Here is a 24,001-nt window from a genome sequence, read left to right as displayed (position 1 = left end):
TCTTACCCCTGCAAGGAAAGAGAAGGGGTCTGGATAAGGACTGCTCCTAAGTGTGGGAAGAGACTGGCACGACTCCTGACGTGACTGGGCCAAGAGGGCTGACAAAGAGTGCTTAGCCTGCTGCTCGCATGGTGCGTGGAAAAGGCTCGTACCCCAGCTGCACCCGCACGAGCCCCAGCTCGTGGGGTCATCAGGAGGTGGCAGGGCTCAGCGCCTCCGGCAGCAATGCCTCGTCCCGCACAGCCAGCCCGGAGCTCCTTGCCTCCAGCCTCCCTGGGCAGCTGCCCACCTTTTGCCTAAAGCCAGACCTGGGTATGTTTTAATCTGATTAACTATGGCTTGGGAAGCCTGGACCGACACGGGGGAGACTACAAATTGTTATCCATTATGATCGGCACCGTAAAATCATGACATTGCTCAGCTCTGGCTTAAGTTAGGAAGTTTTACCAAAGCAAGGTGGTGTGGAAGGAGGGCGTGGCTAATCAATACCCGTGCCAGCCAAAATCCGGTTAGTGATTCAGCTGGACTACTCCAGAGGAAGGGGCCAGAGGGGTACAGTTCTCCCAGCGAAGTGATAGAAGCGGAGTCGAGACAGAAGCAAAGGCCAATGGACAGCAGCATGGTGTAAAATTGGCTTGACATTTTTAAGGAGTAAAAGAAGAGCTTAAAAAGAGCTTAAAAAGAGGTGGCAGCGTGTGCGCGGGGAGAGCTGTGTTCGCCAGCCCTCTGGTGGGAAAAACAGCTTCACATGGGGCGGGAGTGTGATTGCAGCAAAGCTCGAAACTGGTTTTTATCAGGTACAGCTGCATCTTTACGGGAGGTTTTGCTGACATAGCTCGCATCTGTTAGGGTGCGCGTGATTTCTTTTTTTCAAAGCATTAACTAACACAACCACGCGGGCAAAACTTGAAAACGTAGATTAAGCCTAAGTGTAAACAGGGGTCCTTGATGACTTCCTTGCTGGTACCATGCTAAAGACAGGTCTTAAGTTAAAAATCCTCCATGCCGTGAAGCATTTTGATGAATTAACTGTTTTACTGGATCGTCCACAGCACGAACTGAAGGTTGCTAGCATCACTGACCATCAGAAACTCAAAGCAGGGTAGCTCTGCCAGCTCTGTCTCATCCCCCGTCCCTGCTCTCCCTCTCCCTCCTGTTTGCCAGTGCAGCCTCCAGCTAGGTGGAGGGGGGCTGGGCAGTGAAAATGGCAATAAACCCGTTTCTTCTCCCTCTCCGCGAGGTGGGGAAGATGGGTAGGGAAATGACAGTCCCCTGGACGCAGCAGCCTGCGGCAGATGGCCGCCCGGGTCGCCTCCTTTCTCCCGGTCCACCAAGCCCCGGAGAGCGTTTGGGGGATGCAGGCTGCGGGGAGGGGCGGGGGGGTGCTCGGCCGGGACCCCCGCGCTGCAAAAGAGGAGGAGGAGGGAGGAGGAGGAGGCGGGCGCCGCAGGCAGAGGAGCGCAGAGGGCCGGGAGGCGTAAGATGGAGAAGCGGGTGGTGAACGAGGCGGGGAGCGGGACCGGAGCCCGCCGGAGCGGCAGCGATCGCGTCGCGGTAGCGCGTTTCCCCGCCACGGGAGTGAGGAGGGCTCAGGCGCGCTCGGGAAGGAAGGTGGGGAAAAGCGGCACAAAAGATGCTCTCGGGCAGCAATAAAGCAGAGCCACGGGCAGACAGAGTCACGGCGCTGCCCGGCAGCCGGGTCCCCTGGTGCAAGCCCAGGGAGGGGTGCGCTGCCGCCCCCGGTTTGGGGTGCCGGGGCGAGGGGAGGGGAGGAGGGGCCAGCCGGATTTGAAAACACCCAGGCTGCCGGGCTTGGATCGCATCTGCTCCCGCCGCGTGCGAGCGGATTAAATTACCGCAAATTCAAACTGAATGAGCCCTTTCCCCCTCCCTCCGCCGGTCCCTCCCTCCCCCGGTTCCCTCCTCCCCGCTCGGCGCGGCAGCCTCACGCCTGCAGCCGCTGCCGGCGCGGGGCAGAGAGAGCAGCGGCGGGCGGGAGGAGGAGGAGGAAGAGGAGGCGCCGGATCCAATGAGGGGCGGCAGCCCGGGGCACCGCGCCGCCGGCTCGCCCCAGCCCCGGCCCCCCGCCGGCCCCGCTCCGCCCCGCGGCCCCTCCGCCCCAGCCTGGCCGGCGGCGCTCTCCCCCGAGCAACTTTCCTGCCCGCCCGGTGACCGCCCCGCGGGCCGGGGGCAGGCGGCGCGGCAGCGGCAGAGGCAGCGGCAGTCGCAGGGCCGGGCATGCCGGCGGCGGCGGGCGACGGGCTCCTGAGCGAGCCGCCGGCGGTGGCGGGCAGCGGCGGCGGCGGCGGGGAGGCGCGGAAGGCGGCGGCGGGCGCGGAGGGCAGTTTCCTGGCCGCCTGGCTGAGCGCGGCGGCGGCGGCGCCGCGGGAGCGGCTCCGCGACTTCCAGCACACCAAGCGGGTCGGCAACTACCTGATCGGCAGGAAGCTGGGAGAGGGGTCCTTCGCCAAGGTCCGGGAGGGGCTGCATGTGCTCACCGGAGAGAAGGTACCGCGACCGGGCCGGGGCCGCCGGGCGCCCCTCGGGGGGGGCGGGGGGCGGCTGGGGAGGTCGGCGGTGTGTGAGATGAGTGTGCCGGGTCTCTGCCGGCCGGGAGGATGAGCCCCCGGGGAGACACCCCCCCTCCCCCCCGCGGGGGGCGCCGAGCCGGGGGCCGCGGGGCTCCCTCCCAACTTCCCCGCGGCGCTGCCGCGCGCTGCGGGCGTGGAAACGGCGCTTCTCCCTCGCGTACTGAGATTTCCGTGGCTGTAATGTTGCTTTCCTCTTGAAATACTTCGGTTGCCTCGACCTGTCTTTTTTTTTTTTTTTTTTCTTCTATTTGTTTGCTTATCTTTTGGTCAGAAATGTGTTTTTAATGGTGAGACTGGTATTGCGGATGACCAGTCACCACTGTGTGCCGTCTAGTCGTGACATTTCACGTGTAGGTACATACAGGTACTTCTTGCTTATCAGAGCGATGGGAGATGCTGCGTGTGCCTGCAGGAGGGGGTACAGTTCAGCGATTAGAAGTTGTTGATATCGCGGCATGGCAAAAGATGCGAGCTGCACCCTGGATGTTTTGGGGGTTTTTTTCCTAGGGTGCTGGGAAGAAAAGTCCGTGGTGGGTCTCTGCTTTTTGTTTATTATCCAGAACCCTTCAGTGGAGGCTTTTAGCCATCAATCAGGATATGTCACAACCTTATAAAGACTAGTAGGGGCTTTGGCTGGGCGGTAAACAGAGCAAGGAGAAGCCTGCTAGGGCCCCCCGATGAAGAGTTGTTGGAGCTATCTGACTTCTGCCTCTGTTTTATCACATGCTTAACAGAGGGCTACCCAAAGCAGGATGCCTTATTGTTACTGAGAGCTCCTTGGACCAGTGGGGCTAAGCAGAGTGTAATTTCCTCCAGCTCCAGCAGCACTGTAAGTGTGCTGCTGTTAAGATTGCATCTTGGTAGCTTGCATTCCTGCACTCTCAGATATAATTTTTTTTCTTTTTTTTCATTCCAGTAAATTTGTCACGGAGTGAAATTTAATATAGGGCTCTGAATTTCATCATGAGAAAAATGATAAGGTTAGTGATTGTTATCATATAGGAATGCAAAAAAAAAAATTTTTTTTGCTCTCTTCTGTTACCAAGCATGTGCTTCTCCTTGGTAACAGATACATCCAATGATCCTCCAGTTGATAAAAAGGCACATGCACACACACGTCCTTCCCACCTCCACCTTTTTGGATTGCTACATTTATCTCAGTCTGTTAAGAGGGGAAAAAATAAAAAGATACACCACACGCCCCTCTGTCTCAGCTCCCAGGCCTGCTGCTTCCCCCCCGCTCCATGTTTTGAATAACTTGCACTGTGACAAAGTGACAAGCAGAAACTCTAGGAGAATCACACTTCCTTCCTGCTGAGCTGCTGTGTCTGCCTTTGTGGACAGGAATGATGATCTCTGAGCTCTGTCTGACCTGATCTTGTATCATGGGATCAAAGGAAGCTCTTGCTTTCAACTTCAGCTGGTGAAAGATCAGTTGCATAGTTTCAAATTGACTAATCAAAGGTCCATCTTCCCAGAAAATCCACCTATTTAATTCCAGGTATTTATGGATAAGCCATTTGAGTTAATGGATAGGAGATAAGAGTAATTAATTATTTGCTTCAGGTGAGGTCCTATCTCAGTGAGGTTCCTCCCTCTAACCCGAGGGGTGAATGCTTTCCGTCCCACGCGTGACCCCATGGGAGAATTTCACCCCGAGTAGAGAGCTGATGGACACTCAGCTCTTCTGGGCATATTCCTCTGCCAAGCTTTTGCATGGCCTCCAGCCAAAGGCAGCTGAAACGTGCCCAAACTGGCTCTGCCTCACAGCTGCTGGCAGCTCTGCCTACATGGAGCCCACCATGGGTGACTGAGCTCTGCCTGTGATATGAGGAGGAGAAGAAAAACATCTGCTTACCCAGACTCCTTTCTTTTGGAGTGCAAGGCTGTGTCGGAGAGGAGGCTGAGGCTGGCAAGGGTGGGAATGGGATCGGGAGCGAAAGTGCGAGGCCACGTGAGCATGGGGACCAGCAGCAGCAGGTCATGGGAGGAGGTTCTGTGGGAAGAGGACATTTTACGTAAGAAATGGTTTATCCCCATGGCAAAGTACTTCCGCAAAAGCATTCTGATACATGAAGGGCCAGTTCCATTGATTAAGCTATATTTGTGCCTTCTGAGAAATCTCAGTGAACAGCAGACCAGGTGCTGGAGAGTTAGGTATGACAGTGCCATATCTGGGCCTGGGTGACACCGATGCTCAGACCTCACAGACCTCCTTCTCCAGACATCAGACAGCCAAACTCAGGCTGGAGTTAATGGAGCTGTCTGAGACATGGCATCAGTAGCCGCATGTGGCAGTTACCTCCTGTCGTCCCTCCCTACCCACCTCCATCCCTAAACTTGCCTTGTCTTGGGGGGAAAATCCCCCCAAGAGCAACGCCATGCCTCTCCAGAGGCTGGAAGAGAAGATAGCTCCGTAAGGGCCTGATGCTGTCCCTCCGTCCGTGGCGTGAGCCAGGAATTGGACGTGTATAGTCTTCTATTCTGCTCGCTTGCGGAAGAAAAGTTAATCTGCAGCAGTGTACACTTAATACACTCACAAGTGGAGTTCAGCAAAACAAAATGTGGAAACAAAGCTGTCTCCCGTGGACAGCTCACTGGATCAGTGTAATTGCTGCATTTTTCTAAGCTGATGTTTTATGAGCCTATTATTCCAGGATTAGTGCCTGCATGTCAATTTTTTTTTTTTTTTTTTTGCTTTCAAAATACATCTGATTTTTGTCTCGTAAAGCTGTGGTTGAGCAAGGGCATTGCCTGAATTTCAATAAAATTGCCATGATAGTGTAAAGTAGAAGTCTTGCTACTAATGTCTGGTAGCTGTTTTGGCAGAGCCCGGGCCCTTATGGTCACTGAAACATCTGACTTCAGTAAGGGGGGACCAAACAGGTTTTGATTTGCACCAGACTTCAGCAACTCCAGAGGAGTTAATGCGCATTATTGTTTCAGAAAATTGTGTGTTTAGAAATGAAATCTGTGGATTAACGAGTCCCCAGCTAGGCTCAGATCCATCGCACTGACACAATGCATTGTACAGAATCAAGGCAATACGGAATGGATGCCAAAAATCTGCCATTACCTCACCCTGAAATTGCTAGAAGCTAAAGAGGTCTTCAAGAGAGCATGAGATGTTATATATTGTGGGCCAAACTCTAGTTACATTACCAGCTGCTTCGAGGACATCTTGATAGACAATGCCTTTAGAGTGACCTGTGTGGGACAGGAATCAGCAGCCCCTACTAGCGCCTAAGCACGAGAGGGTGAGCTAAGGTGAGATTTTTAAACCTTCCCTGTGAACGTCTTTAGCATTGGACTTTAAATCAAATCTTTTATGGTACTTCTTGCGGTTTATGTTGCCATAGTGTCAGGCATGTTGTTATTTTCTGGGCTTGAAAAATGTTTGGTAGTGCCTGATGCAATTAAGTGTATTTTAGCTGAGCGCAGGAGAATGTCGAACAGATTATTCTTTCCACTGCTGTTGAATAAAATTATCGCAGCCTATAATCTGACATTTTTGGGTAAAAGGCTGATTTGTCAGATCAGCTCAGGCAGTCTTTATTGCTAATCCTAAGGAAACATAGTTCCTCTATGAAGAGCAAGCCAATTTAGCTTTAAATTGTGGCTCTGAAACCCTGCTGAGTTAGCTGTATTCAGCTAACTTTGCGAGCCTGTGCACAATATACTCTTGGATTGTTTCAAGCCTTCTGCTTGGGGCTCTGAAGGGTCAATTGCTGGGCAACGGGAATCGGGCAAAGGCAGATATTGCAAGATAATGATTTTTTGCATTTTTAGACAGCTGAGATTACGTTGCCATCACTGTGGTGAGGGTGGTATGAGGCTCTGCTAATAGACCTAATAGACTGTGTTATCTGCTGTGGACCCTGATGAAATGTCCGAATAACTCCATATGGCGTTGCGGAGTGACAATGTATTGACAATATATTGAGCCAAAGTTGTTATAAACAAACTTGAACTGGGATTACGTTACCTACTTTTAGGTATAACCTTTAACACTACAAAAAAGTCATTGAGGCAAATTGAATCATTTGATTTCTCATCCGCCAAAAGATTTGTTTATCGTTTCCTTTAGCGCTATTGTTAAGCTCGGAAAAGGTACATTTTTAGTTGCAGTTAGTCAAGTGGCTTTCTGCAACAGTGGGAAGCAGCGGCTAAAAATATAATTTACCAGTTTCTTCTATGGAGGCAAAGCAATTAATATTAAAAGTGGCCTTTTCACAGAAGAGTTCATGTTCAGGATGTATTTCTGTATTAAAGAGGTAAAAAAAATAAGAGATGTATTTGGGCACCCTGGAGGTGCTGGGGTGGGTAGGTGGGCAGAGCAGCCTCCCTGCAGAGAGCTGGAAATGTGTCTTTTGCTCTGGCAGGCCCTCCTCGGAGGAGTGAAGTGTTTCCAAAGGGCACTTGCACGGCTGTCGCCTGCTAGGGGCACATTGCACTGTGTGTATTATGCAAAATTATACACTGGCGTAGCAGGCGTGTTTCTGTGCGAACTTCATGCCCTGCCTTCGCCTTCTGAAGCGCTTTTCAATGAGCACAGGGGGAACGGTACAGCTCCCAGCCTTTTCGGTAGGTGTGGAGCGACTTGGGGCTGGGGCTGCCTGCCATGGAGTCTGTGTGAGATGCAGGTCGTGCAAGTTATGTGACTGCTCTACACCAGCTGAGGCAGCCGTCTCCTAAAATGCTTCCTGTGACTAGGCACCGGCTGTCAGTTTAAGCAGCGTTTACGTGAGAGTATAGAGAAGTCCATATTGCGGTGGCATCAGTCCCTGGCCCTGCGCCCCACCTTTCCCATTGCAAGCCCCCTCCTACTGCAGACCCCTCTGTCCTCTTCTTGGGTAGGACAGAGGAGGCAGCTCTCATCTGAGCCCGTCAGGACCTCTTACCTGAAGCAAAGGCTGGAGTGCCTCATTTCACACAATTTCTGTCTGTTTAAGAGAATATAAGCAGATGGATGCAGGTAAATAGGGACAAAAGTGGTTCCAGTAGACAACAGCAGGTGCTATGATGCTATATACACTTTCACATGTCACAGTATTAATTTTGCCTTGAGTAAATTCACCTTTCCCCTGTGTCTTCCACCATAGACTCCAGGGAGTGGAGACTTGGTGGCCAAAGGCCTTTGGGTGTGTTGGCAAGTGAGATCTTGCCCCGTTAATGCCCTTGGTAATCATGTCTCCCCCTGCGACATCTCTGCTCTTCATCAGGGAAACCAGCACTGATGGAGGCTTCCTATTGAGGGCTTCTGTGCCAGGACTTGCCATTGTCAATCTTGTCTGCATCTCAAGATCCAGGGTCATCCAAGTAGTAGTACGGGCTTTTAAAACCTGGGAAATTTGGTATATGCTCATATATAGTTCTAGGATCTTTACCTTTGTCTAATTTCTGAGGTTTGAGGGTCATGACTGTGTCTGTGTGGGTCACTTTCACTTGCAAAACCATCTTGCCAACTAAATAGGCCAGGAAGTTACTTCATTGCAAACAAAAGTTGAGTTTTTAAGGTGGTCACTGGTCTTTCAGTACAATCCTTTCCTTTTTTGTCCCCCAAATATCATGAGGTTGTAGGTAAAACTGTGAAACTTGGAATGTTTTCATTGATTTCAGTGGCTCAGAGGGTAAAGCCACAGGATCTTAATTTGAAACTTCATCTGTTATTTTATGTTCGTCCTCCAGTGATACTTGTATATCAGTTTCCTAGATGTGTTTGTTCTCTCACTGTAAGTATTTAATTAGTAGTTCTCTTCTTACCTGTTTCTCTACATATTTTAAAGTTTTTTCTCTATCCAAAAAAAGGTTGTTTTCAAAAGTGCTTACTGCAAATCTGCACAGTGGCTTTCTCCTAGGATGCTGTTCACTTTTATTAATGGCTGCCACCTGTTGTACCTGGATGATATGCTGTTCTTAATTATATGCACCAAGGGAATGAAATGAGGGTGTTTCTGCAGCCTGATTTTTTACATTTCCTTGCCTTTAAGTGTTTGTTTTCCGCAGCATTGACACTATTCTTTCTACAGAGGCTTGTGTGTATGTGTGCAGATGCATAATTTGTATTGAAGCTATTAAACATACAGTTTTGTTAACAGATGATACTTCAGAAAATTATTTGAAGGACAGTGTCATGGTTGCAGTGGCATCAGTGAGAACTTGGCTGGAAGTAGGACCAGAAGATAAGTTGCTGTGTCAGCATAGCATTCCCCGATACGTGTTATGGAGCATGCAAGAATTTGAGCATAAGGCAGAATAAATGCCTTAATCAGAAACTTCTGATGTGCACCTACCTGCTCAGTTTGCTATATGATTACCTGCTAACAGTTTGTTCACCTGGAGAACAACCAGTTGCATCAGGCACTTGTTATAAAGCCACGCTGTTCCCTCTAACCCTTTTCTATGTTGCATACTTGGCATAAGTGGGAATAGGCTTTTAATAGCCTGTTCATTAATGCAGTCTGTCTTCCAGGAAGATTGCTTTAATATTTTTCAGCTGTAGCTTGCAACTTGTTCTGCAATGAGCTGAATTCATGCACATGTGGCAGGTGCTTATCCTCTTGAGATAATCTGCTTTCAAGTTTACATTCAGCAGTTTTAAGGACGTCACTAACAGTGCATGTCAGCAATGTGCTGCTTTTTGTATAGACTGTTATACTTTTAGTGGCATATGCAGGATTGAGGGAAGCCGAGTGTTTAGGTTGAATTGACACCAGGTGTAGTTCTTATGCGATGCTCACATCTGGATCCTTGTATTTGTTCTTCGAAGTTTTGTATTTTTAACATACTTAATGATGCATAAAGCTGTGTGCCTGTTTTTGTAGGCATGTGTTACTTGTAAATGTCTTGGTAATTAAAACACGTCTTGCTTTCTACATCTTGCAGTTTGCCATATCTCCTTTTATACCAGTGAGCTGGAGAATGCTACCGTAGCTTGATATATTTCAGCGGATGTGACACATTAGGCATCTTTGCCCTCATGAGTTATTTGTTTGCCTGCAGTCGGGAAAATGGAGGTTATTAATGAGCAGCACTTACTCTTCACAAGGATATAAACCCAGAAGGAAAGCAGTCATGAGATGGTGCGACAAATCATCTGGCAACTGAATTGTAACAGTCTGTCTAAAACCTAAGCTGTTGTGTTGTATGAACAATAATATAAACTGAACTGAACAATAATATAAAATTAGCTGAGAGTTTACATGCTGACTACACTACTCTTCAAGGTTATGGAGAAGCATCTAAAACTGTCTAAAGTTGGGTTGATTGGGTAGATACCACCCAGAAGAATTAGGTGGATTGCTGTGTTGGTGCTCACCTAGCAGCATGGGATACAACCGAACCAAAGCAAACCAGTACTGGCTAGATTCAGACCATCTCGAGTACTCTTCTGCTTGCCACGTAGCCACACTTTGCATTACTTCAGCCCCAGATTGGCTTAGCTGTTATTTTCAGATCAGCTGAAGAACCAAAAACCTGAACCTTTTGATTCTGTGGCTCTGTGAAACTTCTTCTGCTGTGCTTCTCTGATGGGTTGTCTGGTGGCTGATCTCCTGGAAGGTGCGAATCTAGCAGTGCCAATGCCGTGATGGAGGTCGTGCTGATGAAGAGAACCGGGTAGGTTTTTCCAGTAAGCTTTACTGGAGTAAGAGAGAAGCCACCATCACAAGCACAGCTCTGGGGCCCACCCCACGCTAGGACGGAGGTACCTGTTTCGAAGCTGATAAGGTGAATCCCTGCAAAACCTGTGTGTTGATCTCCACTTAGGATCGGTGCTTGCAGGGAGCAGGATCAAACCTCATCCTCATGGAAAGAGCCTGGGAGGATTTACTGTGGTCCCCCAGGGAGACCAGTTGCAAAAAAATGAACAGAAAGCTGGTGCTGCCCTGACCGAAGTTTCCTTTTCTTTCAATGCTTTGCTCTGCTATTGCACTGCTGCTGAGTTGTAGGTCCAACACCTTTAATGCTAGGCCCACCAGGGCTCTTCTCAGTTGCAGTGCAAGATCAGTGGTACTAGTGCTATGAGAAAAATCATTGCAACAAAGAGAACTAAAAAAAGATAAGTTATATATAATAAAGTTCCTTTGCTCTCTGCCTGTTGTGGAAGATTGTCATGGAAACATTTTTTTTAACAGAATAAATTTCTTTTCTGTGAATAACGTCCATAGAGCTAAGGGAGAGAACATATTATTTATATATAAAAACTTTATTGGAGACACCTTTTTCTTGGCTCCCAACAATTGTAAATGTTTTATCTGCTGTGTTTTAAATCATTACAAAGGAGGGTATTACCTGGGCCTCAAAAGCAGTGGCTCATGGGTTTTTGTTTGGTTTGTTGGTTGTTTTTTTTTTTTCTTCCTTAAAGCCATAAAGCTATATCGGTATTAAAGTGCTTTAAGTCAGGGACACTTAGTCTTCTGTAAGTCCAGTTATGCATTTGATCACTAAAATGTGAAACAGGGACTGTTTAATCTGAAACACGTTACGAGTCCATGATCAGGAAAATGGGAAGTGGCATGAGCCACCAGGTTTCTCCTGCAGGGATCGGCGTTGAAGGAACGTCATTTGGTATTGCTCCTCTCCTTTTGCTTCCCCACATGTAATCCGAGATCTTCATCCATCTCACTGTGGCAGGAGTTTTCAGCATTAGGAAGGCAAGTTATGGTTTATCAGAAGCAGCTGGATTGGGCGCGCTTCGCTTGCGACCCGAGGCATCAGCTGTGCCTTGCCGTGCCTCAGCTCCGGTGGCTGCTTCTTGTCCTGACAGGCTCTTCAGGCCGGGCCTGGGTGGAGAGGACCTCTGTTCGCAGCAGTTGTCAGGCTGGCTTCCGCCGTGAGGGGCTGTGAGGAGCCATCGACTTCCGTCGATGTGAAATGAGGACCTTGCTGGTCTGAATGGGTTTTCCATCTGCCGCAGTGACTGCACGTCAGGCTTCCCGTGCGCTTGTATGACAGGCCCTGAAAAATGTCTTTTCCGCTAGCTCGTCATACCTTGAGCTCAAAGAGTTTTCACATTAAGTGCTGGGTGGTGTTTCAGCATGTCAGTCTTACCTTATGAATGGGAGTCAGAAAGCCCTTTTCTGAAAAACAGCTAATGTTTGGAAAGTGATACTTGACGAATATTTTACCTGTCAATGGCAAGGCAAACCCAGCTGCCCCAGGCATTCGGAGACACGCTTTCTCCTTGCAGGGGATGTCTCCGGCCCGGAGGCCGGTTTTGACAAGCTCGTAAGGATTTCTTTTGGAACCTCTTTAGTGCATCCTTATGTATCTCCGTGTCTGGCTTTATGCCAACACTACTTCCATCAGTCTCTTGTGTAATCTCTCTTGACTTGTGTAAATATCTTTAGAGGCCAGGGAGGTAAAAATGTGCTCCTCTCCCTTGGGGGGGTGCAGTTATGACTACCCCGTTAATTAGTTAACTAGGAGAGCAGTGAAAGGTCACTGGAATTGGTTTCCTTCTGCCAGAAGGGAGATAGATCCCCTCCATGACCTACTCAAGACAAGCCCTGCGTTCCTTCCCATGGATGGGGCTGTGCTGTAGCCACACAGGTTCCTGCTCCCCAGGCTGTGCTCTGATGCTGTGGCATCCATGTGTTGTACAAATTCTGCTGCTTTGGACATGTAGCACCAAGGAAAAATGTAATTCGTGGGGCTTTCTGTTCAGAGCGGCTGGGCAGGGGCAGAATTATGGCATCCTCCTTGCCTCAAAACCATCTGCTGCTGGTCCCTGTGCTCTGAAGGCCTGGCCATTTCAGGTGGCAGAGCTGCTAGCAGGTAGGAGTATGTCTGTCTGTCAGTCATTTGAAAAGGGAGTGAAGCAGAAGATGAGAGGGAAGGGGCCAGCTGGCTTTATGGAAACAGTGGTGCAGAAGCATGTCCAGGAGAGGATAGCTATAGTTGCCCGTGAAGTATGGCTTGAAGTTACCCATAAATATGATGTGAAGTAAAAAGCACGTTGAAGAGAAATATGACCGAGAACGGCTCTCCTCCAGTGAAGGTGAGCTGCTCTGTGGAAATGGACCACATCAGACAAGGTGTTACTCGTGTGTTAAGTCAGTAATTGCCTCCACTCTGTTTCCTTCCTTCCTGACTGAAGTAAGAAGAAAAGGGAAGAAGAGCTGCAGAAATATGGGGGATGCCTTACCATGTGGAAGGGCACTAAGGTAGAACGTGAGGAAGCCCTGAGGAGTCTGTGCGCACAGCTTTGTAATGTTGATAGTCTTAAAACCTTCGTGTGGTCTGCCCTTGCTCTTAGCATAGTGGGAGCAACCCCGTAGTGTGCCCTTACAAACACCAGTGCCTCAACACATCAAAACCCTGTCTCCCCGTGGAAACACTAATTTGACTGTGCCGATACAGTCAGCAGCAGAGCCGTGGGTGAGTTGGGCTGTCTGCAGCAGCAGCAATATTTGCATGACTCCTCGTGACACTTCATGTCTTCTGCGCTGGAGAGCTCCAGCAAGGATGTCAGAAAGAGCTTGCAAAATTTACATCCCTTGATGTGACTGCTGACGGCTCCCAGAGCGTCTTGCCTAGATCAACCCCCATCTTCTGTGTCGCGCCTTGTCCCCTGCCACTCTCTGCAGGGACGAGAGACTCTTCGCATATGTACAGGCACTGAAGCCCAAAGGGATCACAGCAGTCATACAGCCTGACTATAGAAGACAAGCCCCAGTATTCTTTTCAGGAGTATCTGTATCAATGTTTTGTTGAGCTATTGCATACTTTTAAGAGAGGGGGGGGAAATTCAAGATCTACATTCATCTCTGTAAGATAAGATCTTTCTATCAGTACTTCACCACACCTAAAGAAACATGGATCATGTTTATAGCCTGAGTTTGCCCAATTTACCTTTTGGGAAGATAATTTTTATTTTATTAGATTTAAGAGCTTTCTATTATCAGAAATCTTTTCTTCATGTAGGTACTTGCAGAAAATCATGAAGTCAGTGCTTAACATTCTCCTAATTAAATATTTTGAGCTTCAGTCAGTTACTACAATAAACAGTTTTTGGACCTCAGAGTGTTCCTGAAGCGCTTTTCAGAACTCTTTCCAAATTTTTAATCATTTTAATAATAATTTTTTAATTACTGGCACCAGAACTGGATATAGTAATCTAATAATAGTCCCTAGTGCCTTGGACAGGTGTAATTAATACTTTTCTTATTTTAACAAATACATGCTGCTTATGCTTTTAGGGATTATATTTAAGTTGGCTGTGGCATCAAGGGGGCTTATTTTCATTTGCTTATCTAAAGTACTCCTGAATCCTTTTCTGCATTGCTGGATACTGTTGTATTTGGGTTGTAGGTAATGGTAAGATTTTCTTTTCATCCCCTGGCGATTTGATTCTTTCTGTTCAAGCTACCTTGAATCCGAAATATACGAGTGAGCATACTTGGAAGTACTTTCTTATTTAGAAGAGTTTATATTTCTTCAGGGGCTGATTTCAAGCTTTCCTAACTGTATCTGGTCTGCCAACAGAGAGAGTGGCCTCCTGCCTACTGAGACATTTATCCTGTACTCGTCTCTACAGCAGCTGTTTTTATGTATTGCTAAGCTCAAAACTCTTGGCTTATGCTGCCAGAGACTCAGAAGAGAAGAGAATACTTTGACAGAAGTGACTCCTCTCTACCTCTTTTGATTGCTGATTTTACTAATGTCAGAGCAAATACAGAAGAAAAACTATATTCAGCTGTCCTACAAAGAGCAGATACAAAAAGTATCAAAGACCAAACATCACCACTCAAGTATGAAGCAAAGAGATGATACTGCTTGTTTAACGTAAAACCTCAATGCATCTCTAATAGTATAGCTACTGAGCAGCCTTTTCACAGTGCATATATGTGCACATGCATGCACATGTTTAACTCGACCTCTGTCCCCCCTATTGCATTTGTAGCAAGCATACAGGGCAAATACAAAAGGTATCAGATGGCCATCACTGAATGGTTGTCCTTTTCTATCCTTGATAAATGGGACAGGCCTTATTCTTGTGGAAGAGTCTGCCTTTACAGATTGCTGTGGGTTTGGACGATTGCTGGCTTCCTTGAAGTGAATGGCTAAGCTGTAAGCAGAATGATTAACAAGCGGTTACCTTCTTGTGATACTTTAGAAATGCTCTGTGGTTTTCTTTGAAAGCAGTTTTTGAAAAGTGAATAGATGCTAACATTTGTTAGGGAACTGGGAAGCCAAGCAGGATAGCCGAAGGGAGTCCCACCAAAAATGACACCCTTGGGAGCCTCTTCAGACAGGTTTTCTGAATTGGGTGGTATGGGCTGCAAGGTAATTTGGCAAATGCCTAACATCAAGCATGTTAACTTTCTTACAGTTTTGTTGTGTTTAGTTCCATGGTGAAAGGTAAGTTTGTGTTTGTGTGATGGTGTCTAGACTCATCTGTGTCTGACAGTCCTAACGGAAGAGCTGTGATTTCTGTCTGTCCTGAGTGGGACATGTCTGGTCCTTCCTGAAGGTGTGCAGTTTATTGATTTCTGGTATGTATTTGCTTGGATAATCCTTTTCTTTAATGCTTTATTTCTTAAGATACTGGAACTTGCTATATTAAAAAATTATTCCTTTGCTGTACTGTAAAATTTGCTAAGCTGTAACCGCTAAAAGAAAGAATAAACTCTACCCAATGAATGAAGTAGGCATTTTCTAATCCTTGAATTCAGTTGTGAAAAGCTGGTTGGTTGCCCAAACTGAGATGCCCTTGAAGGGATTGCTTTCAGGACTGTGCTGACAACTGTGCAGGCTTCAAAGTTAGGTCTGTTTAATATGATTCGAATTGGCCACCCAAAATCACCAGTCGGTTTTGAAAACTTAAGCTCAGATTTTTGTGGTGAGAACAGTGGTAAATACAAAGCAAGCTACAAGTCATGCTAGACAGCTATCGCTGAAAGGAAGAAAGAAAAGAAGATTAATTCATTGCATGAGCCTTCTTGGGCACTTCAAAAAGAGCTGGAGATGGGTTTGCACTAACGATGGCTGTAAAATATCTACCTGGTCTGGCTCTTTGTCTCATTCTCCTAGCTAAGCTTAAACCAGGCAGTAAAGGTTTGTGGGTTTAGGTGCAGAAGTCCAAGTCTCAGGCTGTCCCACTGACTGTCCCCCAGCTGCACCCCGTAGCCTACGGCTCTGAACTTCATCTGAATGGTCAGGGTGCACCAAGCCTCTCACAGCCCATGGTCCAGGATGGTGCTGAGAGTCAGCCCTGCTGCCTGGCTTGGCATCATCTCCAGCAGGTCTGCCAGGAGTAGACTCTGGCAAAAAAAGAGTGGGGGAAAGAAGAAGGAAAAAAAAAAAGGCGGGGGGGTTGTCCCTCCAGTAGTTGAATAGCCCCTCCGATAGTTGAAGTTGCTGCTCTTGTGCTATGTTGGTCTCCTGGCCAAATCCCACAGTGCCTGCTGGATTCTTATTCAAACCAGTTTCCTCTCAATTCAGCTGGAGCTCTGTTTGGCAGAGGTCTGCAGGAACTGCCTTCCTCTTATTTAAAGTTAGGAGAGAATTTGCAGAAGGAAACAATTCAAGTGTGTGGGTAAGTGGGGAAAACTCTTAAAAAGTCCTCAAAATGTCATACCCTGATTTTGCAAGGTCACATGCAATCTTCTGTTCTCTGTGAAGTTAAACATGTTATAACATTATTTGCCAAGTTGGGGCCACTGCTATGAAACTGTTCTAGATATTATTGCAAGTGTCTGACATGAGTATTGTTCAAGACCTCTTGACTTTGACTCAGCAAACAGGCCATTGAGAAAACCCGTTTTCTGGCAAACAGGAAGGCTTGCTGCCATTGAGGTGCATCCTTCTGCCAAGAGACAGCCTGTGCAAAGACATCTGATCTGGCAAGCAAGAAACCCAAGGCTGAACTCAGACCTGGGTTCCCTGAGTGCTAACATATTGTGTGACAAGTCACTGCTGGTCATATGGTTGTTACTTGGTTTTTATTCTGGTGGAATCATGATGTGTCTTTGAAGTTTGAGATTCACCAGGGAAAGCTAGGTAGAGGGATAGAAGTTTTTACTGTAAAAGCATGGCTTGAATAAAGCTCTTTGCAGCTTTGGGATGGGGGGGAACAACCACCCAAAAAAACCAGAAACCTGACTACCTTCCATCAGTTTTGTATGTAGTTGAAAATAGGTTTTACAGCAGGCTTGGATTCTCCCTCCCCCCCCAATATTATTACGTTTCTGTGTTCAGCTTCATCCTGGTATCTAACCTTTGGTTTCTCATCAGCAGTACACTGCAGGCATACCATGCCTTGAATTTCTTATTGAAGCACAACAGAAGCTGAAAAATACGAGTTTTCAAAGCAGACTTCCAACATCAAGGAGTATTTATGGAGGGTTGGTCCAAAGAAAAAAAATCTCTCAGTAAGACTGAGCTGCAGTCTGGCAAAACGACACTGCTGCAGAGCAGTCAGGCAATGATCTAAATAGACCTTTGCATGTCCACTGGGTAAGCAAACATCTTTCCCTCCCTAACAAAGGCACTACTTCTTGACCCATGATTTTTCCAAGTGTCACTGGCAGGGTTATAAATAGCCAGCAGAAGGGGAGGGTGAAAAGATGACTTTGACTAATGCACACTGAGCCCCTGGAGGTTCCTCCTGCCTGGCACAGCAGACCCTTCACCGGTTCCATGGGCTCAGTGTGCTGTCGGGGCACAGATCTGGGGAGCTGCCCGACACGAAATGTGCCTCTTGCGTGGACTTATGGATGCTACGCTGGGGCATGCTTAGGATGTGTGTGAGCCACCTTCCATGCTTCGTTGCAATTTCATATGTCAAGGCATGACTGTTTACAAAGAGGAGGCAAAATGTGTTTTCTCTGGATGCAGCAGCAATATAGCAACTGAAGCCCTGTCTCCCAGATTTCTCCAGGCAAGATTTAGTCCTTTAAACTGTCTCTTGCTTTTTCTCAGCGCCTTGCTGTGACTGTTTTTGTGCAGTTTGGTGCCAGTCAGCTCCACCCCCCCGCCTCCCTCTTGCAGATTCACAAACCCTCCTAAAACACTAGCTGGCAAAAATCCTCCACCCGTGTGTGTCAAATGTGTGCCTTTGTTTGGGTGGTGACACGTGCCTGTATTTGCTGATGGTGCTTTAGCTGCTTGGTTCTGTAAGCCATGTCACTGTCTTCTCCAAGGATCTGTGGAGAAGAGTGGTGCTTGCACTTTCCTCTCACCTCCGCTTCAGTACGCTTTAGCCCAACCTGAACTATTTTAGTGCAACGATCGAGAGAAGCAGCAATTGCTCATATGATGTGTCACACCATAAACTTCAGGAAAGTAATTCATTCCAACAGTGTAATTCTGGGACTCGGGAACCAAAAATATGGCCTATTACTCATCTTTGTATCTCATAATACAGAATAACCTAAACCATTTATTTATTTACATAGCAAAGGTTTAGCCAAAAGCAAAGTGTTGAATGTCAAGAGCCACTGTTGCTACATATTCGGAGTAATTACTTGCTTTATCGTTTATTTTTTTACTTCTGTGCCAGTATTGGCCAAGAATTCAAGTCAGGAGATAGGCATGATGCAGAGACAAAGAGTCCCTACTTGAAACTTGGGAGAGCAAAACTGAATAATTGCCATGTCTTGAGTAGGCTATGAAAGCTCGAATGTGTTTATTTTATGGTTATCTAACATCTACAGTATTTTCTCTACTGAATGTTTTTTCGTTCTGCATGAATGAAATTTTCAGGTGTAGGCACACTCATCTACACCGTATGGGAGGCTGTGTATATTAAATGTGTTGGGGCACATTCGGTCTTCACTTACCTTGGTCTAATGCTGGATGAACTCAAGATCAGGGATATTTAGCTAAGTCAACCCTGGAGTAACTGAGTGCAGAGTTTGATCCCTAGGTTTCCTCTATATGCTTCAGAGGAAATTGTAAATCAGAGGAAAATCCAAGAAACCCAAACAAGTGAAAAAACCCCACTGGAGCTTTGCCTGAGACGGCTGACCCTTTTGTACAACCCTTGTACCATGGGATGCATTTCATTTAGGAAAGCAAAGTGGTCCTACAAGAAAGCAAAAGCAAAAAGAACTGCAGTGCAAGGGAAAGGACATTGACTAGGAGGACAGGAGAATATGTGAAAGGAGTAGTAAGGAAGAAGACCCAGGAGGAACAGAGAGGAACAAAAGCTAGAAGCTATTATGGAGAACATCCATATGAAAGTTGATAGGCTGCTTGTGTGTTAGGGTCAACTACAATATTTTCTTTAGATATGGAGAGGTTTCTCTGAAGACCCTGACTTTCGAATAGTCCCTGAGATGGAGGGCGAGGGGGCATCTGTCTGAGGTATTTCTGGGGTGCCCTGTGCTGCAGCACGGACCTAGGAGAGGACACGAGGTCCCATGCACATCTGTCCCAGGAGCAAGCAGTATCACACCAAAGCTAGTTTCCTGCCTGGTGTTGGAGATGCCTGCCATAGCCTTGCCTGGTGTTTTACTCTTCTCTTTCCCCCGTGCAAAGCTGTTGCCAAAATATAACTGTTGTTTCCACCTTTGTCAGCTCTGCTCGTGGATCTCTCAGACCTGATGCAAGGGGCCTTAAAGGGGGAACAGTAGCTCGGAGTCAAGGGTGGCTCTGAAAGCAGCTTTGCTTGTCTGCTGGGATAGGTAGGGTGCCTGACCAAGTATCTGTCAAAATCAGGGACAAAATTTGTCCATAAGGCACAGAAAGCTAAATCTTTGTGGTAGTGAAAAAGTCATCAAGTAGTCACATAGTTGGCTCTGTCTCCTGGGTTCAGGTGGTTGCCCCTGTCTCCACAGCCATGCTCAGCCTGGGCAGCAGATACACACATGTGTAGTAATGTGCTTTTTTTTTGGCCAATGAATTGGGGATGACTTACTGATATGAGTAACAGATTACTGCTCCGTACTGTAATACTCCATGTTTTGTATCCTGCAGCTGTGGAAAATATCAGCACTTTTTTTTTTTTTTTTTTTTTCCCCAGAGATTGTATTGTGCTGCCAGCAAACGATCTGGCATCTCATGTTTCTGTAACCCATGAATTTGTTTGTCCTCACCAGAATAACTTCTGTGGTTTGCTGTCTACATAATCCATGCAAGCCTCTGTGTTCTCAGTTCTATCTCGTTAGATGGAGGAATGTACTAATTTAAGACTGTTTCCTTGGTGAATCACCTGAGGCTTTAAAAAATGGTCAAGTTAAGCTCTTATTTACCTGTTGTTTTATCTTACCACTAAATGATCTTTCTTTAATGTGACTAGTCAGGAATGTAGCTTCCAGGTGTTTATGGCCCTGATGCTGCTGGGCTTCACCCAGGCAGCTGTCTCGTGTGTGGTGTTCAGCCTTATCTCTTTATCAACTGTATTTCATCAGAATGATCTTTTAGCAGCAGAAATGTATCCAGCTAATAACATACTCAGCAATACTGACTTCTGGCTCTTAGGACAGACTATGAAGCCCCAACTCCTGTAGTTTTATTCTTCAATTCCTCTGCTGATAAAACTTGACTTTGATTCAAGGCATTCGTGTCAAAGGGTATGGATCTATTTTTGTTGTCATATTTCCAGACCATATTTTTTGTGGCTTTTGTTCTCTAAAGGAAAACCAAAATGTTCCCTAATTTAATTTTTCCTTTGCTTGCAGAAAAAATAAAGGTGTGGCTAGTGAGACTGGAAGCTGTCATGTGCTTGATGTGTGCTTGGCACTTTCTCAAGCTAGGAAGGCGGCCAGATATGTTTTGAATAAGTTTGCCTCCCTGTTGGCGAAGCCCATCAGCCCGCAGTGCTGTGGGTTGTCACGATGTAGTTGGCCCTGGCTGAAAGTGAGTTTGCTGTGAGTAGTTAGTTTGTCGGCCACGAGGAGGGATGTTGTACGAGCTGGAGATGGACGGAAACCTCTTGAGCTTATGCTGTTGTCTGGGTGTTAAGGCTAGGGTAAATAAAACTCTGAGGTTTTCCCCACATTTGTTATTCCTTCTCATTGTAGGAGTAAGGTAGTGCAGGAGATCCTCCAAGGCCAAATCAAGGCAGACAGCAAAGGTGCGGATGCAGCTTCTTTGTGCCTCTGTCTGGGGGGGGGGGGCAGATGCAGCATTTTGTGTGTGTTTTGTCGGACCTGTACCCATGCAAACAAGACTCTTTCGCATCATGTAAAATTCAGTGTCACACAGCAGTACCAAGCACCGTGTTTCCCCCCCTCTCATCCTGACAAACAAGCAGCTGTCACTTGGGTAATGATGCGCGAGCTGCGGGGTCCAGGTGCGTGAAGGACTTCTCTTGTGGCAGAGCTCTGAGGAAACGAGGAGCCCGGGAGGAGGATTTTGCAGTGCCTTTTGTTGCTCAGCCTGGCACAAGCTGTTAAGTCTTTGTCTGGTGCAGGTGACCTGGAAGTCTGCAGCACCCAATCTAAATAAGAAATCTCAATAAATAAGTAAGTGTCTATAAATTTGAGGTAGAAAAAGGCAGATACTTTTACTGTGGCTATTTAGTGAATCCATTAAAACAATAAAAGGAACCAGATTCTTTAGGCGTAGAACAGAACGATATCCTAGTCGGTCCCATCCTTTTGTTCTCATGTGGTGTTCTGCACCAGCAATGAGAGGAAAAGCACTTGGATAGCCGCTAGCATGTGCTGTGTAATAGATTGTCGTACAGTCTCCTTAGTTTTATTATGTACTTTCATGATGGGCTTCAGTTGATTTGGACAGCTGCAAGCAGGTGTGCCACTGAGAACTTGCATTAAAAAAAAAGTTTTGCCTTCTTGGATTTTGCAGAGTTGCTCGGTTCTAGAAGTCACAAGAGGATCATCTTTCGTGTACGTTTTAAAAGATGAAAAAGAAATGTGCCAAGAGAGTGGTACCAAAATTATTTTGGTTTTCATAGTATGTTTTTATTCTGTTTAATCATGCAAAACTAACACTTGGCTATAGTTTAAGAAACTTGTAATGGAAGCTTATCATCTCAAGTCATATATCCAAGCCAGGGCAAGCCAAAAATTACACCTAAAGCTTGTGAACACGAGCCTGAAGAGTTTCTGGGAAAACAGATAAAATAAATGCCTAGCATGAAGTGTGCTAAGTTTTTGGGTATGGTTAATGAGATTGTCTCTTCTCCTTTGTTACCTATTTCCTTGCAATAACTTTTGTCTGTCATCATACAAGGGAATAAAGAAAGAAATTGTCAGTGGGGTTAGAAAGACAGCTGTTCCTCTGACCTGGGCAGTTGTGCCTGAAACCATGGTGTATCAGTTGAGACTGACATTCTTTTGATTTTTTTTTTTCTGTTTGAGGTTGTTTATACAAGGTTAAAGCAATAAATCATTGGTGTGACTACTAACAACCCCCTCTCCTCTGTTTTTTCATTAGGTGGCAGTGAAAGTAATTGACAAGAAAAGAGCCAAAAAGGACACCTATGTCACTAAGAATCTGCGACGGGAAGGGCAGATCCAGCAAATGATCCGCCACCCAAATATTGCTCAGCTGCTGGATATACTGGAAACTGAAAACAGCTACTACCTTGTCATGGAGCTGTGCCCTGGTGGCAACTTGATGCACAAGATCTATGAGAAAAAAAGACTTGAGGAGCATGAAGCACGCAAATACATCCGGCAGCTTATCCTGGCAGTTGAACACCTTCACCGGGCAGGAGTAGTTCACAGGTAATCTTAAAAACCCTCTCTGATAAATTTTATCTCAGAGCTTCTAAGTGGTATTCTGGCATTTATTTGTATAGTAAGGAGACTTTGTTACGAAAACATATTCCTAACAGCTTTTTTGGCTAATCTTCATTGTATTGTTTAGGTGCTCATATTTTACAAATTAGAAAGTATCTGCAGAAAGCCTTAAATAAGTGTGTAGCTTCAGGCTTGCATACGAGAACCATGCTGACTCCATGTCCTTAAAGATAAGCCTGTGCTTTGGAAAAGTAGGCAAGCACTATTTTGCCTTTTCAAATCTCTGTACCAACATTAACTGATGAATCATTTCACTGTTTCTTTGAGGAGGTGGTTGTGTCTGTTTTTTTTTACTGGTGGAAGTGCAGCGGTATAGGGAGACAAACTGATTTGCCCAAAGCCTCGCAGTGACACAGCTGGGACGAAGCCTGAATGGGACCACAGAAGTCCCTTTCTGCTTCTCTGCTCTTTCAGTTTGTTGTATTGCCTCAACAGGACCTCACAAGTTTGAAGACGGTGAAGTACAATGCAGAATATGCAACTGTTCAGTTCATCTCACAGTGTCTTCTCAGGAGAGATCCAGAGCTGTTGCAATACGTCCCTTTCTTTGTTTGGGACCTTTGTTCAATTGGTTTATAAGCAGGAGTATGCTACAGAGTTGAAAGTTTACCTGGGCTCCAGGGGAAATGGGACAAGTACATCAGAGAGGAGTCTGCAGAGGGAGTCTGAATAAGGAGTAGCTACCTCTGCCTGAAGTCCCTGAGCAGCAAGTGGTAGAGGCTGGGAGAGTGCAGGTGGAGGTATCACACAAGATTGCCTGTCCCTGTACCTTTCTCCGTTTATGTGCTTTTGGCTGCTATGGAGACAGGAGGACAGTGGGCTGGGTGGACCTTTGGTATGTCTCCTCTTCTGTTCTTAGGTGTATTTATAGGGTATTGTCTAAGAAGTAGACTCCGCTTTCTAGTTTTGGGCCAACTGGTGTTAAGTCTGGACTCCCACATACTTCCCAAATGATGCTGAGCAAGCTGTGCAGGCCCCATAACTCTATGCCATTATGTAGGCACGTTGTAGGAGCTAGACACCTGAATAGTTTTGAGGATCTGGGTCTTAATTTCCTTGGCTGCACTCATTCTGTAGAAGATGGAGAGCTGTTGTACATACCTGTCCACAGGGCTGCTGTTCAGGCAGCTGGCAAACTGCCTGAAGGCAGCCCACAGCGAGCTCCTCCAGCTGTGCCCAGCTGTGCGCTGAGCTGCCTACCACTGTGTAACGCCATTGGGTGCATCTGTCTTGGTGGAACTCCATGCGCTCTGAAGACTGCTTTTTTTGTTTGAGTCTCTCTGTGTGTTCCCTGTGATCCATTAGGGATATGTGCTATGTGCACATACAACCTCGGGTGTACTGAGGTCTCATCTTGAGCTAAATTTCTGGTATCGCCAACAAATATTTGAGCAGCCACCAGGTCTATTCTGCAGGTTCTCTATCAGCAGTTAAACTGCTGACCTCCTTAAATTATTAACCCCACAGTTTGGAGCATGGACAAAGAAGAAGTCTACTCATTGCTTTAAGGGATCAATTGATACCCAGTATGTACAGAGAGGAAGGAAAAAGGTCAAGGTTTCTGAGATGGGCAGAGGAAAACCTGGCAGGAACAGATGAACATGTTTAGCTTTTAACAGCAGTATTGAGATCAGCAGCAGCAGTTCCTCTCCCCGAAAAATTTACCCTCTGCATAGCGGCTGAAGTGCTTATGGG

General features: G+C 46.6%; 1 protein-coding gene across 1 annotated transcript in view; it reads left to right on the top strand.

Annotated features, from left to right (window-relative positions):
- Positions 1–1,987: 1,987 nt before the first annotated feature.
- HUNK (hormonally up-regulated Neu-associated kinase) overlaps positions 1,988–24,001 on the top strand; it is a 58,424-nt gene continuing 36,410 nt past the window's right edge. The window contains exons 1-2 of the mRNA XM_069786104.1: positions 1,988–2,508; positions 21,939–22,231. Coding sequence (XP_069642205.1) covers positions 2,239–2,508; positions 21,939–22,231 — 563 coding nt within the window. The 5' untranslated portion in view covers positions 1,988–2,238. The remainder of the gene's footprint in view (positions 2,509–21,938; positions 22,232–24,001) is intronic.

Source organism: Haliaeetus albicilla, chromosome 6, assembly GCF_947461875.1.
Source record: "Haliaeetus albicilla chromosome 6, bHalAlb1.1, whole genome shotgun sequence".
In the NCBI taxonomy this organism is placed as follows: Eukaryota; Metazoa; Chordata; class Aves; order Accipitriformes; family Accipitridae; genus Haliaeetus; species Haliaeetus albicilla.
This window is presented reverse-complemented; position numbering and strand designations above follow the sequence as displayed.